This window comes from Lissotriton helveticus, chromosome 1_1 (assembly GCF_964261635.1).
Source record: "Lissotriton helveticus chromosome 1_1, aLisHel1.1, whole genome shotgun sequence".
Taxonomy (NCBI): Eukaryota; Metazoa; Chordata; class Amphibia; order Caudata; family Salamandridae; genus Lissotriton; species Lissotriton helveticus.
Genome location: NC_136057.1, coordinates 1,912,720,506 through 1,912,739,925, shown reverse-complemented (window position 1 = coordinate 1,912,739,925; position 19,420 = coordinate 1,912,720,506). Strand labels below are relative to the sequence as shown.

Sequence of the window (19,420 nt, the reverse complement as noted above, 5' to 3'; positions counted from 1 at the left end):
TAAACGTAGGGCTCGTGTTAACAAGATGATGCCTACACATTTGAAGACACAGATACCGGAATGGTAAATAAACCGTTCATCTAAGATAAAGAAAAATCAAGATCTAGGCCTTCGGCCAATTATGGCTACTGAGCAATTAACATCAAAAGGCGAAATTTAAAACAAAAAAAGGGGGGTACATCGATTGGAGGGCAAGGCGTCTACATCAACAAGCGCTTGTCACATCGGGCATTATATACCTTACCAATCAACAGCAGTAGCAGAGGGTGAGGGTGAAAATTGTTGGAGAAAAGATCTTCGCGCAACGGCCAGTCTAAGAGCAAAAAATTTGGACAAATAAAAATGCTGTGTAGTGGGACCCAAGACCTGTTCATACCAATGCTTAATACATAAAAAAGCAGCTTATGTCAAATTAAGGGACGCAAAAAGTCACAATATTTTATGACACGCATGAATGGTAAATAACACTAATTTGTAGAATGTGGGGAGTAAGCAGACATAAAAAGTGACCCCACCATTAAGTTATATCAGAGCCGACAGTAATGATTGGCCTTTTCCACCCAAACAGAGTCTTGCGATAGATGCATCGATAGTCCAGTGGCAAATATCGCTACAGGACGTGAACAGTAAGTAAGTCTATGAGTAAGCAGGCCAGTAATGCCGTAGCACCCCGTATTTTCCAGAGATAGTTACGAGGAAAGTAGGAAGCCCACCAAATAACTGACAGGGGAAAAAACACCAGCGTAACCCCTTCAATAGTCCAAAGGAGCTTACCAGAAGTTCCGTGATAAGAGACTGACAGGCATAGTAACATGAGACTCCGGCACTGCGAGATCGCTGCCATGTTTTTCAACATTAAATACAGAGTGTATGTGCGTCTCCGCCCCAAAATAATAAACGTGGAAGAGGGACTATATTGCTGCATATGATGCGTTGGCCACATAGGTCACGTAGCTCGATAGAAAAAAGACTACACTAGCGTAATAAACTAGAGCAACATCAAGAAGGATATTTTGTAGAAGCGCCTCAATTAAAGATTATCTACAATAAAGGGAAAGTGAACTCCAAAATGATGGCGAATTATATAAAACCGCATGATTTTGAAGGCGGTAGTCGGTAAAGTTAAAATTCGACAAGGGACTCTATCCGTGATCACAACAACAGTGATCCAAGCATGGTCATGATGCATAAAAAAATCAACAGTATAATCACAAAGGAATTCCAAAGCACAGCATAGCCATAAGTAAAAAAGATTTTAAAAAAAAGGATATAAAGAAAGAACTTGGGCATCGTAAAAAATGCCAAAAAGGACTTTATAGCTGTAATAGGGGCGGCCATGTTGGAAAGGTCATCTATGTATAATATGATTGAATACATGGATTAGCTGTAGCATCGCGCTACCAAAGATGACGCTACACAGAATTGTATATTTACGAGCTCTTTATTAAGCTTCCTCTAGGTTCCCCGTCCCTACTCTAACTGCCCTAACCTCCTCCTCTTAGCTCCTCCTGTTCCTGTTCCCCTAGCTCCACCCTCAACCACTAGACTGCATCACAATACTACATCTCCCCCTTTTTTAACAAAATTAATTTAGCGTCCACCATATCTGTAGTTCTTCGATCAGCCACATGGGTCTGCAGGCCGCCCATTTAAGCTATGACGACACATCTCCAGTTCCAATGGTGTGGCTTCCTCTTGCCTGGACAAAAGTCTCCTTGACTACAGGAGTGCATCTTTGAAATTGCGAAATGTCTTGTGTGATCTTCTTGTTCCTTGATTCATGGCGGTTTCCGATAGGCTTCTGGGTCATCCACTCATCTTCAGTCTCCGAGGCGATCATGACTGCTCCTCGTGATGTGACCATGAAGGGCTCAGCGTGATGGCGGCAGTCCGTTTTCCTTTGAGGCTCTTGTTCAATTGACGCTTGATCTCCTTCATGTGAGGATGTTGTTCTGGTTCTTTTCCGAGCACCGGCACATGATTTGACTTCCTTTTGTCTTGTCCCGTCGAGGGCGGCACTGTCTTCCTGTTCAACGTTATGCATACCAGGCGGTGACACACCATTTGAAAAGATCATCCTAGTTTAGTCCGGGGACTCATCTGCCATCCTCGTCTGATCGAGGGACTCATTTGCTGCCGCTGGTTGTCTCACCCACTCCCACTCACTTTTGGGACTGGTAAACCTGTCGACTACCTGAGCATGTCCATGTTTTCCTCTCCTCTGATGATGATTTGTCTCTATCAACCCATCAGGGTTTCCTTGCAGAGTGGCTGGATAGCCCTTTCTCATCCGGTGTGTAATGTCCCTTATATCCGTTTTCATTAGGTAGGTCCTTTGAGTCAGCCTCGCTGACCCCTTCAGGGATGACGGTATGTTCTTTATGTCTCGACATACCTGCGACTGACATGACAGATTGTCTTGTGGTGTGATTGGTTCTTCAGAGACATTGGTGTGAGATAGTTTACTCTTGATGGGAAGACCGTCCTTTGGTTCGATGGTGTGTTCGGGTGATTGATGCCATGGACATTGTCGGAACCATGACTCGGTCGACCCGAGAGATCGAACAGACATGCTTTCTGAATCGGAAGAGTCTTTTGCTGATTTCCTTCGAGAACGTTCCTTTGGGTGTATCTTGAATGATAGATTTCTTACACAGGTAGGCCGTGACGGGCTGCTCCTAGAGTCTGAGTTCTCTTTGGGATATTTCTTCGGGTACCTTTCTCGAAGTGGCTTCGGTGCCATCTCATTGGAGAGGTTGTTTGATTACCACATGTTTATTTCTTGTGTTTGATCCCCGGGTACTTCGTCTCTGCCTCTCTCGTGTAGGGATAATTGCCCCCTCTCAGTTTCCTCGTTCTTTTGGATGTCATGAATGCGTTTGTCTTCCCCCTTTCGTTGCCTGGGTGGATCAGTCCATCTTATGCAGTTCACTTCCTCTTCACACTTGTTTGGTGTACTAACATCCGTGTTACCGGTGTGGTGTGTTCTCCTGTTTGACGTCTCCTCGGACTCGTCTTTCGAACAGTGAGGTGCTTGTGTGTGGTCGTGTACCGATTTCCAGCGTTGACTTGATTGGTTCAGTCTTCTATATTTTGCCTTTCTTGCGCGTTTGTTGGGCAGACTGTCATCTGGTCCATTTGTGCGATCTGTCCCACTTGACACTTCCTCTGCTTCAGAACCGTTTGCACCATCTGTTGACTGACTCCTTGAGGTTGAATAGCTCCTTGAGGTTGAATAACTCCTTGAGGTTGAATAACTCCTTTAGGTTGTATCAGTGCCGCTATCGCAATCCTGACTCATCCTGGTCTTTTGTGTTGTTGACTCGGAGTATTTCATGACGATATTTTGTGTTGTTGACTCGGAGTATTCATGACGCTATGCCCCTTGTTTTGTCTTGGCTCTGATCTGCCTTCACCCTCCCTCTTTCTGGTTTTGTCTGTTACCTGGGCCTTGCCCCTAGACACGAGGGATGTCTCTTCCCAGACATCTTTGTGTCTTGCATTCGAGTGCACGTCTTTTGATATGTCACTTACTTCGACCCGCACTCCAACCTTGGCCCCCTCTGATGATTCTCTTTAGCGACCACTGCCCCTGAAGAATCTTGCGCTTTGTGTCTGCATTTGAACAGCCGTCGATTATCCGGAGCCGAACTGCCTCTTCATTTGAAAATGTATTGAAGTAGCAGCATGGTACCAAGCTTTGTAACCGGGCGATGAAATTTGGCAATGGTTCTCCTGGTTCCTGCCGGGCTGTGGTGAAGGCGATGCGAGCATGATCCACGTCTACCTGTGCATGGAAATGGGCACGTAGCTTCTCTTGGAGTCTCTCATAGGTCTCTGTGTCCTTTTTCAGGAAATTTTCTGACTAAGCGTCGGCCCTCATGACCTACCAGTTGGAGGAAGACTATCAGACATTTTCTATCTCTTCGTTCACCGATAGCGTCAAGAAAATCGTCCAGTGATTCCAGCCACCGGTTCCACTTGGGACCCAAACTCTGACTGTCAGTCTGTGTCACTGGGGGTGGTACTTCAATGCAGGGATTGGATTTTTGTTTTCCTTTTCTCACCGACATGGCGGAGGAGAGTCCTAGTATGCTACTGTCGCAAGACTATTCACTTGTGCTATCCGCGTTATTCTATAACTCTCTGCAGTCGAGGTCTTACGTACAATTGTGTCCTCTGATTTTAATTGCTTACTTTCACTTAGCGTTGGAACTTACTTTGAGACCTGGGTTCGTTCGTGCCTGTTGCATTCGAGCTTGGTATTGGCTTGTGTGTTTCATGCGTGACTTGTGTTTACCTGCGTTCTTTGTAGTCGCGCCTTACGTTTCCTTGTGCTTATTTACATCTGACGCTTGTTTCTGCTCGGGCTCGTCTATTTCAGGCCTTGCAGTTGCCTGTGTTTGTTTACACGTGAAACTTGCATTTACTTGTGTGTGTTTCTTACTGCACCTCTTGCCTTATCTTGTGCTTGTTTGTATTTGTGCACACTTGTGTTCACTTGTTGCTTCTATCTACCTCTTGCACTTGTCTGTGCTTGTTTTCTTTTATCCTTCTTGCATTTGCTAATGTTCGAATCAATACAGGTGCCAATGCTTGTTTTCATCAAACTGGAGATTGCCTGACTCCAAAATGGCCGCTTCTAGGCCTCGACAGGGGATTGGTGGGGACAGCCTGACTCCAAAATGGCCGCCGCACTTGAAATCTCGTTTCCCACGAGATTTTGGCTCCCTCCACTGCACTTCAGTCATCGGCCGGTTCTAGGCACTCACCGGGCTGATGGGACTCACGCCGGGTGCTGGGGCCTTCACTCTCCACCGCTTCTTTTCACGCAGGATCTCCTTCGCACAGGTAGGACCGGGGTGAGCTCCCGACGTCGCTACCTCTCCCGCAATTAGTCACGCATCTGGGGTGAGCACCCGATGCTGGTATTCTGCAGCGCTTCCTCCGCTGGATCACCTCAGCGCTCGACCGCGCTTCGCTTGCTGGGCTTTGATGACCAGCTTATTCCATCACAAAATGTGGAGCGTTCACCTCACCGCTGGCCTCTTCCTTTTGGCGGCAGTTTTCTTCCAGGCACACGTGTCGCGACGGCGACTTTTTCGGTGTGCTGCTCGGGACGGGTACTTGTCTACAGGGGTTCAGGGTGGCAGGCTTCACCATCCCATCCTCGTCGCCAGCTGTAGCATCGCGCTACCAAAGATGACGCTACACAGAATTGTATATTTACGAGCTCTTTATTAAGCTTCCTCTAGGTTCCCCGTCCCTACTCTAACTGCCCTAACCTCCTCCTCTTAGCTCCTCCTGTTCCTGTTCTCCTAGCTCCACCCCAACCACTAGACTGCATCACAATACTACATCAAAACGATTCCTGCCTCCTCATCCTTCTTGATCTCTCTCAGCATTTGACACAGTCAAACACGAGAACTTACTCGAGTTGTTAAACACCAGAATGGGTCTATCTGGGACTGTTCTCAAGTGGTTCACTTCCTTTCTACATAACCGGTCTCAGAAATTCAAGAGCAACAACCTGATGTTCTCACCAGTGCCTGTAACATTAGGCGTCCCACAAGGATCTTCCCGATCTCCAACATTGTTCAACCTGGTCATGGAACCTCTCACCACTTTTTTACAAGCATCTAATGTTCACTGTCACATGTACGCTGACGACACCCAACTATATCTGAAATTACAATCCCCCAAAGACATCAAACTGCTGAACTCAGCGATCAGAAACACCCAATCATGGCTTGCCGATAATCACCTCAAATTCAATGCTCTGAAAACTGAGTTCCTTCTGATCTCACCTCTTGCGAAAAGCTCCACTACTCAAACCTGGCTTAAGCACCTAACTGCACTCAATGTCCAACCTACCATCGTGGACTCAGCAAAATCTGTAAGCATGACACTTGACGCCAATCTCAACATGCAACAGCATATCAGCAAGGCAACTAAGGGAGCTAATTTCCAAATCAATACTTTGAGGAAACTTAAACCCTTCCTCCCAGCCAAGGACTTCCAAACTGCAGTACAAGCCCTAGTCATGCCGCGCTTAGACTACGGTAGTGTCGCCCTCTGCGGACTCCTCCTTTCTACAACTGCACCCCTGAGAGCCTCTTTGAACGCTGCAGCGAGACTTATCACTGGATCAAAAAAACTCGCATATTTCCCCTGACCTAAAATCCTTAAACTGGCTGCCTTTTGAGGCCAGAATACATCTGAAAATTGCGTGCATGACTCAAAGGGCTATACACCACAGCTCACCCGGCTACCTCACTCAGAAGCTGACAATTTCTGGTGGCTCAAGAACCACAAGAAGTACAAAGAATCTTCTTCTGAAACCACGTAGATTCCGGAAGGAAAAAACATATTAGCGATCCTTTTCAGGAATGGCACCCAGGATCTGGAATTCACTCCCTCCAGAAACCAGACTTATCACCTCCACTACATTTTTTAAGAAAGAAGTGAAAGCTATCCTCATGGCTAAATTCACCTGAACTTGTACTTCTCTTTGGAACTATTTGAGACTCCTCACCTTTGTGTAATATTCGTTTATCTGACTGTCTACTTGTATTATTGTTTTAGCTGATTGACTATGCTCCCTCATGTATCTACCCTATTTTGCTACTCATCTATTACCTATAACTATTCTTTGCTCAAAAACTTGTTAATCGCTCTCTTGTTTTTCCTACCCCCTGTTTTTGTTTTTTGTAAAGCGCTCTAATATCTGCAAAGATCTTGTTCGCGCTATATAAAACTTTCAAAATAAATAAATGAATAAATACAATGATCGGACATGATAACAAGGCAGGCCGGGTGAGTAAGGAAAATCCCTGTTCACTGAAAAATAACCAAAGGTCAATAATTAAGACTAAATAGGTCAATTACACCAATATAGACAACAATGTATAACGGAAATGGTGACTGTATAGAGCATGGGTACTCACAAACTTTCTCTCGGGGGCCAAATTTACAGTGTGGTTTGTGTCCGAGGGCCGCACCGGTGGGGGCGGGGTCAGTGGGGAAGGGGCGGGGCTAGAACAACAAAAAAACTGTGACCATGAGGTTGATCATAGGTCCCTGCAGCGGATGCCTTCGTCCACTGAGCCACCAGACCCGGCACACACACATCTCTCTCTCTCTCTCCCTCTCTCTCTCCCTCTCCCTCTCCCTCTCCCTCGCCCTCTGACTCTCTGTCTCCCTCTGACTCTCTGTCTCCCTCTGACTCTCTGTCTCCCTCTCACTCTCTGTCTCCCTCTCACTCTCTGTCTCCCTCTCACTCTCTCACTCCCTCACTCTCTCACTCCCTCTCACTCTCTCACTCCCTCTGTCTCCATCTCTCCCTCTGTCTCCATCTCTCCCTCTGTCTCCATCTCTCCATCTCTCCCTCTGTCTCACTCACTCTTACTCTTTCACTCCCTCCCTCTGTCTCCCTCTCTCCCTCTGTCTCCCTCTCTCCCTCTGTCTCCATCTCTCCATCTCTCCCTCTGTCTCCATCTCTCCACCTCTCCCTCTGTCTCCATCTCTCCACCTCTCCCTCTGTCTCCATCTCTCCATCTCTCCCTCTGTCTCACTCACTCTTACTCTCTCACTCCCTCCCTATGTCTCCCTCCCTATGTCTCCCTCCCTCTGTCTCCCTCCCTCTCTGTCTCCCTCCCTCCCGCTCCCTCCCCCTCCCTCGCTCTCTCTCGCCCTCTCTTTACCTCCCTCCCTTTCCCTCCCTCTGTCTGCCTTCCTTTCCCTCCCTCCCTCGCTCTCCTTCCCTCCCTCGCTCTCCCTCCCTCCCTCTCCTTCCCTCCCTCCCTCGCTCTCCTTCCCTCCCTCGCTCTCCTTCCCTCCCTCCCTCTCCCTCTCCTTCCCTCCCTCCCTCTCCCTCCCTCTCCTTCCCTCCCTCGCTCTCCTTCCCTCCCTTGCTCCCCTCCCTTCCCTTGCTCCCCTCCCTTGCTCTCCTTCCCTCCCTCCCTCCCTCTCCTTCCCTCCCTCGCTCTCCTTCCCTCCCTCTCCCTCCCTCCCTCGCTCTCCTTCCCTCCCTCGCTCCCCTCCCTCGCTCTCCTTCCCTCCCTCCCTCTCCCTCCCTCCCTCGCTCTCCTTCCCTCCCTCGCTCTCCTTCCCTCCCTCGCTCTCCCTCCCCCCTCGCTCTCCTTCCCTCCCTCGCTCTCCCTCCCCCCTCGCTCTCCCTCTCTCCCTCGCTTTCCCTCCCTCCCTCTGTCTCCCTCCCTTTTTTTTTAAAGGCTTTCTGCAACCAGAGCTCGACTCAGAGACACTGCTGCCTGTGGGGGGCGGGCGATTTCCGCCGTAGTCAGAGTGGGGCTGCAGGGGCCTGAGAGGTGAAAATAGCCTCATTAACATGCAAATGGTCTTTGAAAGACCTGTATACAGCACATCAAGCCACACATCTATTCTTTGTAAGTGCTGTGATTAAAAGATGTTTCTATTTCCTTAAGTCACAGAACTGCATTGAACGACACCAGAAGGCTACAAGTCCCAGCCAGCCTTGCGAGGATTCGAATTTGTGACCTGCAGATCACTGCATGTCTCAATCGTGCGTGTTTAATTCGCTGAGGGATTCTGTCCGATTAGGTAATCTGAGCACTGACAGGGCCAAAGGCGTCAAGAACTGCGCAGTGCTCCACTCCTCTGACATGGTCAAAAGGGTGACCCTGCCTGTGTGCCCTCCCCTCCCGGGCTGTGACAGCTTCCAGGCACGCTCACACAGCCGCATCAAAGCATTTCACAGGTCTTTAGAAGACCATTAGCATGTTAATGAGGCTATTTTCACCTCTCAGCGCCCCTGCAGCCCCACTCTGACTACGGCGGAAATCGCCCGGCCCCCACAGGCAGCAGAGTCTCTGATTCGAATGAACTCTGGTTGCAGACGGCCTTTAATAAAAAAACAAAAACTCAGGTATGATGTCTGAAAGGTCCGCGGGCCGCCAGGGAAGGCTTGCCGGGCCGCCCCTGGCCCGCGGGCCGTACTATGAGTACCCCTGGTATAGAGTCACCCTTCCATAAGAAGTGACGCAAAGGTCCAAAGATCCGACCGTCTGTAAAAAAAAGAAAAAAGAAAACGACCTCCACATCTTTAAACAATTTCAAAAACAAGTATTGTCAAAATTAATAGGAAAATATGTATACTGAGGTTCAAGCTGTATATGGAACGCCTCTGAGAAAAATATGATAAAAGAAATGGAAAATAACTGTACGTTAAGAGTCAGCGAGTATGAATCATGTTAGGAAACACTCAAGACATCATTACCAGTTCAGCGAGTAGCAGGAAATTGTGTACCTTAAAGTTAAGAAAGTACAGACACGCAGGGAATTTTAGGAGGAAATTGAACACAATTGAAGAGCAAAAAGTGAGAATAACAATGTTCCACACACGTAATAAACACATATTAAAAATTACTCGTAACATTTGGGCTATTAATTTGAAAAACTGATTGTAGAACTACCCAAAATGGCATTTATGTCAGAAAGTAATGTATTATGGCCCACCTGGGTCGCTTTAAGACGACAGATCCATTTGTCCTTTCTTTGACTAACCTCCAGTTCCTGGTTGCCACCCCTTACCCCAGACGGTACATGATCGATTGCATGGAACCCAAAAAAATTGTCATCTGGATGGCATTGCATGTAGGGTGAGGTGTGTGGCTGTGTGCCGCTTTCTGATTTGTTTATATAGTTCACCTTCCTTTTGTCCTTAATTCTTATTGTATATTAGCATCTCCTAGCAGCAGGTGCTGGAAGTAGCTGCACTTAAAAAAATAATTCGAAACTAAATGAGTGATTGTGCTTGACCTTGGTCTGCTGCTGTGTTCTTTCGTTCTGGCACAGTCTTGTTCCTGTTTATGTAACTTGTCTAGTTGCCCAACGGACTCAATGGGCATTACATTTTCTTATCCCACGGGGACATCCACAGGTCTTGGCTGTTTGGAGACCTATATTCCACACCGTTTGATTTTTCACCTCAATCAAAGCCTTGCACTTGCATTCCTTTCTCAGTGGTTGTGCCTGGGGTTTGTTTGCACTTAGTCCCAGGAAGCATTGCCTTGAAATATCGGTTTTTTGCCAGGAGGTTGTGTTGTATGCTTGATTCAATTTCCTACATGTAACTGATAGAACAAGGTGAAATAGTTATGCAGCATAACCATCATCTGGATTCATGTCATCATAGTCCTGGTTTACTTTTTTCAGAACACACAACTGGACCCCGTAGCATCTATTTGTGTCCATGTGTGACCTTGAGCAACTCAGTGACACGTTGTTGAGTCTTCAAACCGGGGTTGGGAGGGGTTAGGGGGATGGGGTGGTGGCGGTGTTCCTCCGAGTTAAAGGCCTGGGTGGCCACGTGCCGTTTCACAGTTTTACTGCAACAGTAGTTTTACAGCAGTTACTGGACCTAACCTTCCTTGCAGCAGGATTTTCAGAAAGTTAAAAGATGGAAGGCAAGAGATAAGAGTATCCGAATAGCCGAGAATAATGTTTTTTTTCCTGTTTCAGATGAAGAAGACTGGCGTGCTGAACAGAGAGATGGCTCTGAAATTTTATTACAATGGTCTTCTGAGAATTCGGACATTTCTGTGATCTCGGACAGCTATTTTCCCATTTATTTCATTGCACCAGGTGAGTTATGTGGTTTCAGATAAATAGTGCACCAACGTGTTGTCAGAACATTTCAGATAGCACAAAGGTGGTGTCATTTGTAGAAATCAGGGTTTTGACAAGGAGGATTCTATAAAATAATTTTTTTAATCTAGCTTTATATACACCAGGATTCTACCATTTCTAAGCGCATGCAACTTATGCATTACTATAAACCAGTTTAATACTACAGATATCTGGCTCAAATCAGTTGCAATGGAGTGGTCTAACATCTCTGTTCGGACCTATGTTGTATTTGTGTTAATAGATTTGAAATGCACAGTGTTTCTGAGATGAAACGGGAGCTTTCTTGTGCAGATGAAGCACTATTACGTCTCTCTTGATTTGGAGATAGAAAGGGTGTGGAGAGAATGTCCTAACTTTAAAGTTCCGGCCTTCGTATGGCAATTGTAGAGCAAGTTAAAATTTGTTTCCCGCCATTTTTGGTGTTTGAGTGTGGCGATTATAGAACCTCAGTTTCCACTAATCTTTCTTTCTTTTAAGGCAAGTTCTTAGGCAACCAGCAGTTAAGTTATGGACAGAACATGACTTTCAGCTTCCGGGTTGACCGAAGGGATACAAGACTGTCTGCTGAAGACCTAGTGCTGGAAGGAGCAGGCTTGCGTGTGTCTGTGCCTCTCATTGCGCAAGGAAACTCGTACCCAAGTGAGAATATGCTGAAATATGTCTTCAGGTGAGACTAATGAGCTGAGACTGTTAATGTTGTGGAAGTTTGTTTTAGCTGCAAAGAGGGCGTGGGACTGCAAGTTTGAAGGCAAACCTGAATGTATGTGTTTGTCGTAGACAAGTGACGAGGCCCTGATTACCTTTTGCTTCATCACCAGATTTCTGGGCGATCCCATGGTTTTTGTGGTGGGATTATTGTAGTTTGAGTGGTGGGTGTTTGGGCATGGATATTGCTTGAAACACTTCGGGTAACTACAACACCAGCAGCTGAAGTTTCAACCCACTTAACGTTGAATCAGTACCAGAGTTGGATCCAAATTACTTTATATCCTGCACAAACCCAGATCCTTTGCAAGAAAAAGGCCCTTTCAAAAGACCAGAGACATGAACATTTGCACAAGACTATCAAAACCTGAACATTCTTGAAATTCAGTGAGTAGACCTGAGCGCAGCCCCAAAAGATAACTTTGCCCCCTAGCATCAATACTGTAACAGTTGGGGTTGCTTGTCTTTTCTTCTGTGTACCCAGTTTATTCCTGATCTGCTTACCTCCCTATTAGTAAACCTCCTTTTTTAGGTCTCGGCTAGCCACGCGAAGCGCGTCTCCGCTGAGAACCTTTTGTCGGCATGTGTGCTTCCCAGGAGACAATCCTGGCCGCGCGCACCGCCTTGGAGGCGATTTCAAACTGGCACGCAAACGAGCGCTGTGGCCAGGCGCTGTCTCCTGGGAAGCACACACGCATGCGCATACACACACACAAGCGCCCACGCACGCACATACATACAGAGACACCCACCTCCCCGCACACATACACACACACGCGCGCACACACACACGAGTGCATCTCCCCCGCCGTCGCACACATGCATACACACACAAGCACACACACACACAACGAGGGAACCGAGCCCCCCCCCCCACCCTTTTCAACTTACCAGGTGAATTCTGTGGGACTCCGCTCTCCTTCTGGCGTCGCGAGACGCTTTCACTCCGCCTTCTCTTCTGGTCCGGACGCAGCCCCGCCCCCGTCACAGGTGACTTTGCCTGACTTCCGGTGAGGCTGCTGGGCTCGTGAGTAACAGTGACTTCCTTGTTTTTCCTCACTCTTCCCCCTCCCCAGCGCTCTCCATGTTGAAAGCTTGTCCGTTGCTAGGTTCTCCTTTGTGCATCCAACCAAGAGAAACCCAAATATCATCCTTACACAATACTCCGCTTATCTAGACAAGATTAATTAGAAATATAATACAAGGCAGCTAATTCTGACCCGAACCTCTTTAAAGTGAATTGAAAGCTACACTTGAAGGTTGCCACTCTCATCTGAACTCCGTCTGCCAGCTCGATTACTGTGGTCACTTAGGGCGCGGAGGAGATGCAGATCAGGTCCCTTGGTCAGGGAACTGAAGCATCCTGCACAGATGATTTAGAGATGCGGAAACCTGGTAGTGAATCGATATGGACTGATCCGCTTGCCCAATCTGACATGTAATTAAGCCGAGGATGGTGACCACGAACCAGTGAGGTCCTGAACAGACGGCTCAGAGTTTGCCTTTGCACAGTGTGGGAAGCCATCAAGCGGGTGGATGGGTGTCATGGAGCGGGTGATGGTGTTCATGTCATACCCGGTGCTGTGTGCGATTCTCCTTTGTCCCTATCTTGGCGATAGTGCTGCAGGCATTAACAACGGTGGTATGGGATTGGCCAAAGTAAGCAGGACTCCATCACAAACCTTTTTGAAGTACATCATACCCGAACTGGGACCGTGAGATTATTGAAGTCGATGCCACATTACTCTATATAGGGCTATGTTTTCACACTGAGGGAGTCATTACATATTGGCTGTGAAGACGGAGGTAACAACAAGTGCGAGATTTCAAGTTTTCCAAACTTTTCCCCAAGACTAATTGGTTTTGTGAGTGAACATCCACAAGGGTGAGGGGATCTACTTGGAAGAACCCAGAAAACGGGTATGTTTGTTGACTGTGCTGAAGGGGAAGTCATAAAGGCCCAATATTCGAACACCCAGGATTACCTGGTGAGGCAGCAACTAGTTGCCAGGTGGAAACAAACCAGGTGAAATTGAGTGGGTGTCCGTGTACAGAGCTGTATCGCCTCACCCACACCGGGCTGGGTGCATGTAACGATTGGCCCAGATGCCCTCAACACCTCCATTCAATGACACACATTTGCCCCACTCACTCTCAATTATTGTCTGCTCAGAACAGGTGGTAAATAACAGCTGAAGACAAAACTCTTAATTGGCCTGGGCAGGGGTCCAATTGCCGCCTGCAATTGTTTTTTTGATCCAGTAATTTCAGCTCTCTCTGGCTACTGTAGTTAGCCATACACATTACGCGACTTTGAGCTATTGGCATTGTAAATGATAATGACTTTTATTTATGTTTTGGTTTTTAAAACATAAATAAAAGACCTTGTCATTTACAATGTCAAGACCTTAAACTCGCGTTCATGTACAATGCTAATAGCTCTAACTTTTGCAATGCCGAGACCGTTGCATTGTAAATGCTTGTTTTGTAAAGCAAGGGGCCTTATTGAGCATTGCCGTTACTTGGTGTCATGCTGTATTGTGAGTTTTAAACCTCATCACCTCGTAGAGTAAGTCTTGAATATGTGCCCTCACTGCCTAGAAAGAGTGAAGTAAGCAAAGAGAAGTAACCTAGTTATTCAATTGGGGAATAATGTTTTTGGGGACTGGGAACACCAGAGGTTGATAGCTGCCGCACAGTTTACTGTCCAATCACCCGTGCCTGCTAAAGGAGTGACTTGCATCGATTATTACACATAACTCTTTTCACCTACTTTGACAAGTTCTGAAGACGTATGATTCCTTTCCAATGTCACCTTTTTGAATGAGAAACACCTTCCTCTTCCCATTATGTAAAATTAATAAAATGATGGCTATAATGTGAGACTTTCATAGGCTGATAAAAAAAAGTGCAAGCTGTCTTGTGACACCGAGCAGGTAATGTATGTCGGGACAGCAGTCTTTTGCATGGTGTTAAGAGGCTGTGACATTCTGTTTGCTTTCCATCATCTGCTTTGGTTTCCCTCAAGTTGACTAGCCAGCTCGTGTGCCCACCAGATGTCCCTCCATCTTTGCTCATTAATAAATCAATAGAACAGAGCCCGCTTTTACAGAAATGAGCTAAGCCCTAAAAGTACAACTCCACACCTTCCCCCAACACCACACCGAGGGTGATTAATTCGTGCTCATGCCTGCACTCTAGTTGGGAGTCTGCTTGCTGTCCTCCCATGTGAAGCTCCAACTGTTCTCCTGTGACTAGTCTTTTCCTGTCGTGTGGTGTATTTCACATGAAACATTAGTTGTCTGTATGCTACAGGTGTCCATTATAGATTATGTGAAGGTAACACAAGATGGTGATTTTCTTGCAGGTTGTCCTTGTCCTCGATTGCACCCTTCAGACATACTTCGTGTTCATTTGGTTTAGTCCCGTTCCCTTAGGCTTCTCTACTGACAAGCCATTAAATGTTCTAAATATATTTTCAGGTTGTCTCTGGCTCAGAAAGTGATTTGTCCCTTGTGTTTGAATGCGGCCTATTTTACTTCCCTGTTAATAAGTGTAATTATCTTCGAAGTGATAGCAACGATGAAACATCCGATTTGTATATTTTGTTGTTGTTGTTTTGGCTGTCCCCAGCTCTTTAACTCCTACAACCTGCTAAATGAAACCTTGACTGATTGATCTTGCTAGACTTGAGTTAAGAGCCCAAAAGGTAGAAAAGTAAATGTATGAAATGTGATAGTATTAAGAACACCACTGATAAACAATACCTGCTTAGTGTACTGTCCAATAATTTTCACTGCCCCAGGACCCCAAGAAAAGGCATCCCTGCAGATAGTTGATTGTAACGCTGATAAAACATCTTTTGACTTCTTTTGAGTTTTGTGAATTTGTAACAAAAAAAGCAGTTATTTTTGGGTATCTGGCATTGGTCCAAATCTCGTGCTTAAATAAGCATTTTAACTTTAATTTTTTTTTCTTCCCCACAGGTTACACGAAGCAACAGACTACCCTTGGAGGCCAACTTTAACCCCTTTTGAATTTCAAAAAATGCTTTACAATCTCACCTCTATCAAGATACGTGGAACATACAGCGAGAGAAGTAAATCCCTCATATGTACTGTTTATAGTTGAGGTGCTAGGAATTTTTTTACGAACGCAGCTTACACTTAACAAAACCTTTCAGTTTCTACCAATCTTTCCGTCTCCACATTTCTCCTTCCTGTTAGGCATTTCCTACATTGTGTATGCAACACTGGACTCTTTTACAAAATGTATTTTAATGAAAAAAATAAATATTATTGTAATCCCAGTTTAGAACGCATTTCCCAGGTACTTCATTGGGGAATTTGCTCTGCCGCTTTAAAATCGACTTAATTCCCTTCACCTGGCCAAGTCTCTGCGCCCAATGAAGGATACCAACCGTTAGTCCTAATGTGGCGGCGTTATGTGTGGGTTGGTTGGTTGTGTATATGATGATGATACCTATGATAGGATCGAGTTACCTTTAAGTATTTGTCGCTTTGCTGCTCCCCCTCTTGGGTTAATTCGGATTTTTGAGGGGTTGCAGAGGTTAGCCACCTTCAATACTATTTCTGTAGCAATGGTTTTTCATTCTAAGTGACTCAGTGAAATATTTACATTCCTTTATGTTCTTATGCACAGGTGCTGGATATCTAGACGATGTCACTGTTGTGACTGCACGTGCTGGGCCTGGTGAGCCTGCATCCTGGGTGGAAAGCTGCACCTGTCCCCAAGGATACCTTGGACAATTCTGTGAAAGTTGTGCTCCAGGATACAGAAGGGAGTCGCCTGGCTTGGGACCTTACAGTCCGTGTGTTCTGTGTACCTGCAACGGACACAGCGAGAGCTGCAATCCTGAGACTGGTAAGACTGCTTGTGAAAATGGGATAAAAGGCTTAAAAAAAATAAACCTTCCCTCTCACAGGGTATTTTAGGGGGTCTGCCAGCAGCAGGATGAAGTGAAGTATAAACTAAATAATTGCACTACAACGTTGTTGAAGAAGACAGCAGTGCCACGGCTTAGCTAGAGCATGCTTGTCAGGAGCCCATGCTAAAAAACAGAGATGCTGTTTTGAATATGAAATACATGCCTCGACGTCTGTTACTTCAGAAGGAAAGGTCACTGCCTGCTTCGTGAAATTAAACTATACCTCTGCACCGGAGGAGCAGCGGACTCATTGTATTACACTTCTGTAAGCGTGAGACGACAGCTTCTGTATAACAGAGGGGTTTGTGAAATAAAGCGGACATATGCAAAAAATTGTCCAAAGTCTCCTAGAGATTAGAGAGCCTATTCCTAAAGCTATGGCTTGCTGGACATCTCTGTAGATGTACTATCAGGATAGAAAGGTTTTTGATCAGTTAGAACCGAGTGCACAGCCCGTATGTACGCACATCAGCATAAAATTCTTAATTATTTTGGTGCAGGACGGCGAGTGGAAAAACCTTGAACCACTCAGTTGAGTAGAAAACAAAGAGAACTACCCATGTATGAACAGAATTGGTTGCCGTTGCACTCAAGACAGTGTATATGGTGTTAAGTAACACAATAAAACAAGCATATATCAAAATGACAGAATATCAAAACAAAAGAACTCTCAATGAGTAAATCTTGGAGTCTTTAATGTGATGAACAGCCAGCCGACACGTGTTTCATCGCACTCGCGATTCCTCAGGGCTAAATGGCTGTAATCCAGTCAGAAGGTCGCTCAGCTGGTGATACTTCCAACCCAGCTGGGCTCTTGACCCTAGATACTCCGGTCGAGTATCCGATATGAGAATAATTATTATTCAAGGTGTATCATAGAGTTTCCCTTGTCGATATCAGAATTCTATGGTGTTCTATTTATTTTGCCCACGGCGAGTAGGATAATACTCCAATAGTATAGGATAAGTTCAATTGCCGTGGTCTCTGTCGGTATATTCAGCGTTCCCAGCTTTGTCAAGCGGAGAAGCGGCACGGAGAACGTCCGGATCCGACGGCCGTGTTCCTGTTTGGACCAAACAGGAACACGGCCGTCGGATCCGGACGTTCTCCGTGCCGCTTCTCCGCTTGACAAAGTATTATCCTACTCGCCGTGGGCAAAATACTCATTGAGAGTTCTTTTGTTTTGATATTCTGTCATTTTGATATATGCTTGTTTTATTGTGTTACTTAACACCATATACACTGTCTTGAGTGCAACGGCAACCAATTCTATCTCTGTAGATGTAACTTGAGAATGCATTTTTTGTAATAGCCCAAAATAACAGCCTGACCCGTTTTGCGACAGTGAGAAAACTTATCAACTCTTCTTTACAGGTGTGTGTAACTGTAGAGATAACACCGCAGGCCCCCATTGTGAGCGATGCAGTGAAGGATATTATGGGGATTCAACAGCGGGCACCTCATCAGATTGCCAACCTTGTCCGTGTCCGGGAGGCACCAGCTGTGCTGTAGTTCCAAGAACAAAGGAGGTTGTCTGCACCAACTGCCCAGCTGGCACCACTGGTAAGTCCTGCGCGTGGACCACTCGGTCACATATGACAGTCAAACTCTCCAATTTGTTAGTTATAAAATTGTGATATTTAGCTTTTCGTCACCTTCCAAATACTAGAAAGCAGTTATCATTTTTAAAATACTCCCTGGTTAGTACCAGATCTAATGAGGCAAATAGGTTTCCTGTTCTTTTCCACTGAACTCCTACATCTCTAGACGCTGCCATCAGCAGTCCTTGGTAAATTGATCAGAGTTCTAACTAGTGTAACACCCATTACTCTTTATTAATCAACCCACAGGCATTTTATTTTATCCATAACCTTTTAAGGAATGACTGAAATTCCTAACTCTACATGTTAGTATACCTTATTCCTTCAATCTTGTGGGTTTTAGAGCGGGCAGTGCTTTCTCATAAATATCTGTGGTGGCTACTGTTTAAAAAAAAATGTAAGCCACTGTGGGTGGAGCTGTGTTGCAATTGGGTAACTGCCTTTTGGCATTTAAATCTCCAGTGGTAATGAAGTTGAGTAGTTAACATTTTAGTAGTGGGTTGTATACACAGATGCAACATAATGTAGTGAATAAGACACACACTTGGAGGGGAGGAGTTTATCCTCAAAGCAGATTGGGGCTTTGTGAACAGTTGAGTGAATCACATGGGAGCTATTGAGAACCATTAGTGTGCTATTAGTAAACAATAGTTAAAAACCTACAAGTTCCAAAATTTTAAGGTGACCCCCCCAACCCGCATCTCAGTAGGATAATGTTGGCATTTACATAATGTTGGCCTTGGAGTCAATGCAACGTGTAAAACCATGAGCATATATGTGATAAAACAGATTAGCGTCTCTTATTTGCCTGAGAAGGTGTCCACATCGTTTGGTCATCTGCGTGTTTAAGATGTTTAGTCCGAACTGCCAGGCCAGGTCCTTCCTGAACTGGAAACAATCACCCTAGGACTGGTTTCAGGGTTTCACCCCGCAGTAGCCAGGCTAGCTTGACTCCAGTGACCTGGAGAGCACGGGACCCACGTCTGGGCATACCCGTCCTATTCAGGGTAACAAAAGAAAAAAGAACAATTGATGGACAGAATGCAGAACAATGTCATACATTCAACCCAGGACAGAGCAATTATCCTGGCTGATGAATGGTGAAACCCCGACACTGGTCCTAGGATGCTTGTTTCCGATCCAGGGTGGACCTGGCTTGGTAGTTCGGGCTGGACTGTTCCCATGAGGCACAGGGTCAAGACTGATTTTCATATGGCCAAGTCTAAACTGGGGTGGCATGGTGAGCAAAAGAATGATGGATTTAACCCAGGTCTCTTGACTTGGGGTGAATGTTTTGCTTTGCTCTGCATTCCGTCCATCAATTGTGTGTCTTTTGAACTGAAATGCAGGCCTCCAAGGGCCTGTTCTTCTGCCTATCGAGTCTGGTATATCACTTATTCAGTCATGCGTTGAGGACCTTTCACATTAAGGCCTAGGGCTATGGCCCTAGAAGTAGGTATATTTTCAGTGCGGCTCCTGGATCTCATTGCCCTGGATC

At 45.9% G+C, this 19,420-nt stretch overlaps 1 protein-coding gene across 1 annotated transcript in view; it reads left to right on the top strand.

The window, feature by feature from the left end:
• Positions 1-19,420, top strand: part of LAMC1 (laminin subunit gamma 1) — a 365,535-nt gene that overhangs the window by 205,816 nt on the left and 140,299 nt on the right. Inside the window, exons 9-13 of the mRNA XM_078643183.1 lie at positions 10,501-10,623; positions 11,146-11,335; positions 15,360-15,472; positions 16,036-16,257; positions 17,696-17,884. Coding sequence (XP_078499309.1) covers positions 10,501-10,623; positions 11,146-11,335; positions 15,360-15,472; positions 16,036-16,257; positions 17,696-17,884 — 837 coding nt within the window. The remainder of the gene's footprint in view (positions 1-10,500; positions 10,624-11,145; positions 11,336-15,359; positions 15,473-16,035; positions 16,258-17,695; positions 17,885-19,420) is intronic.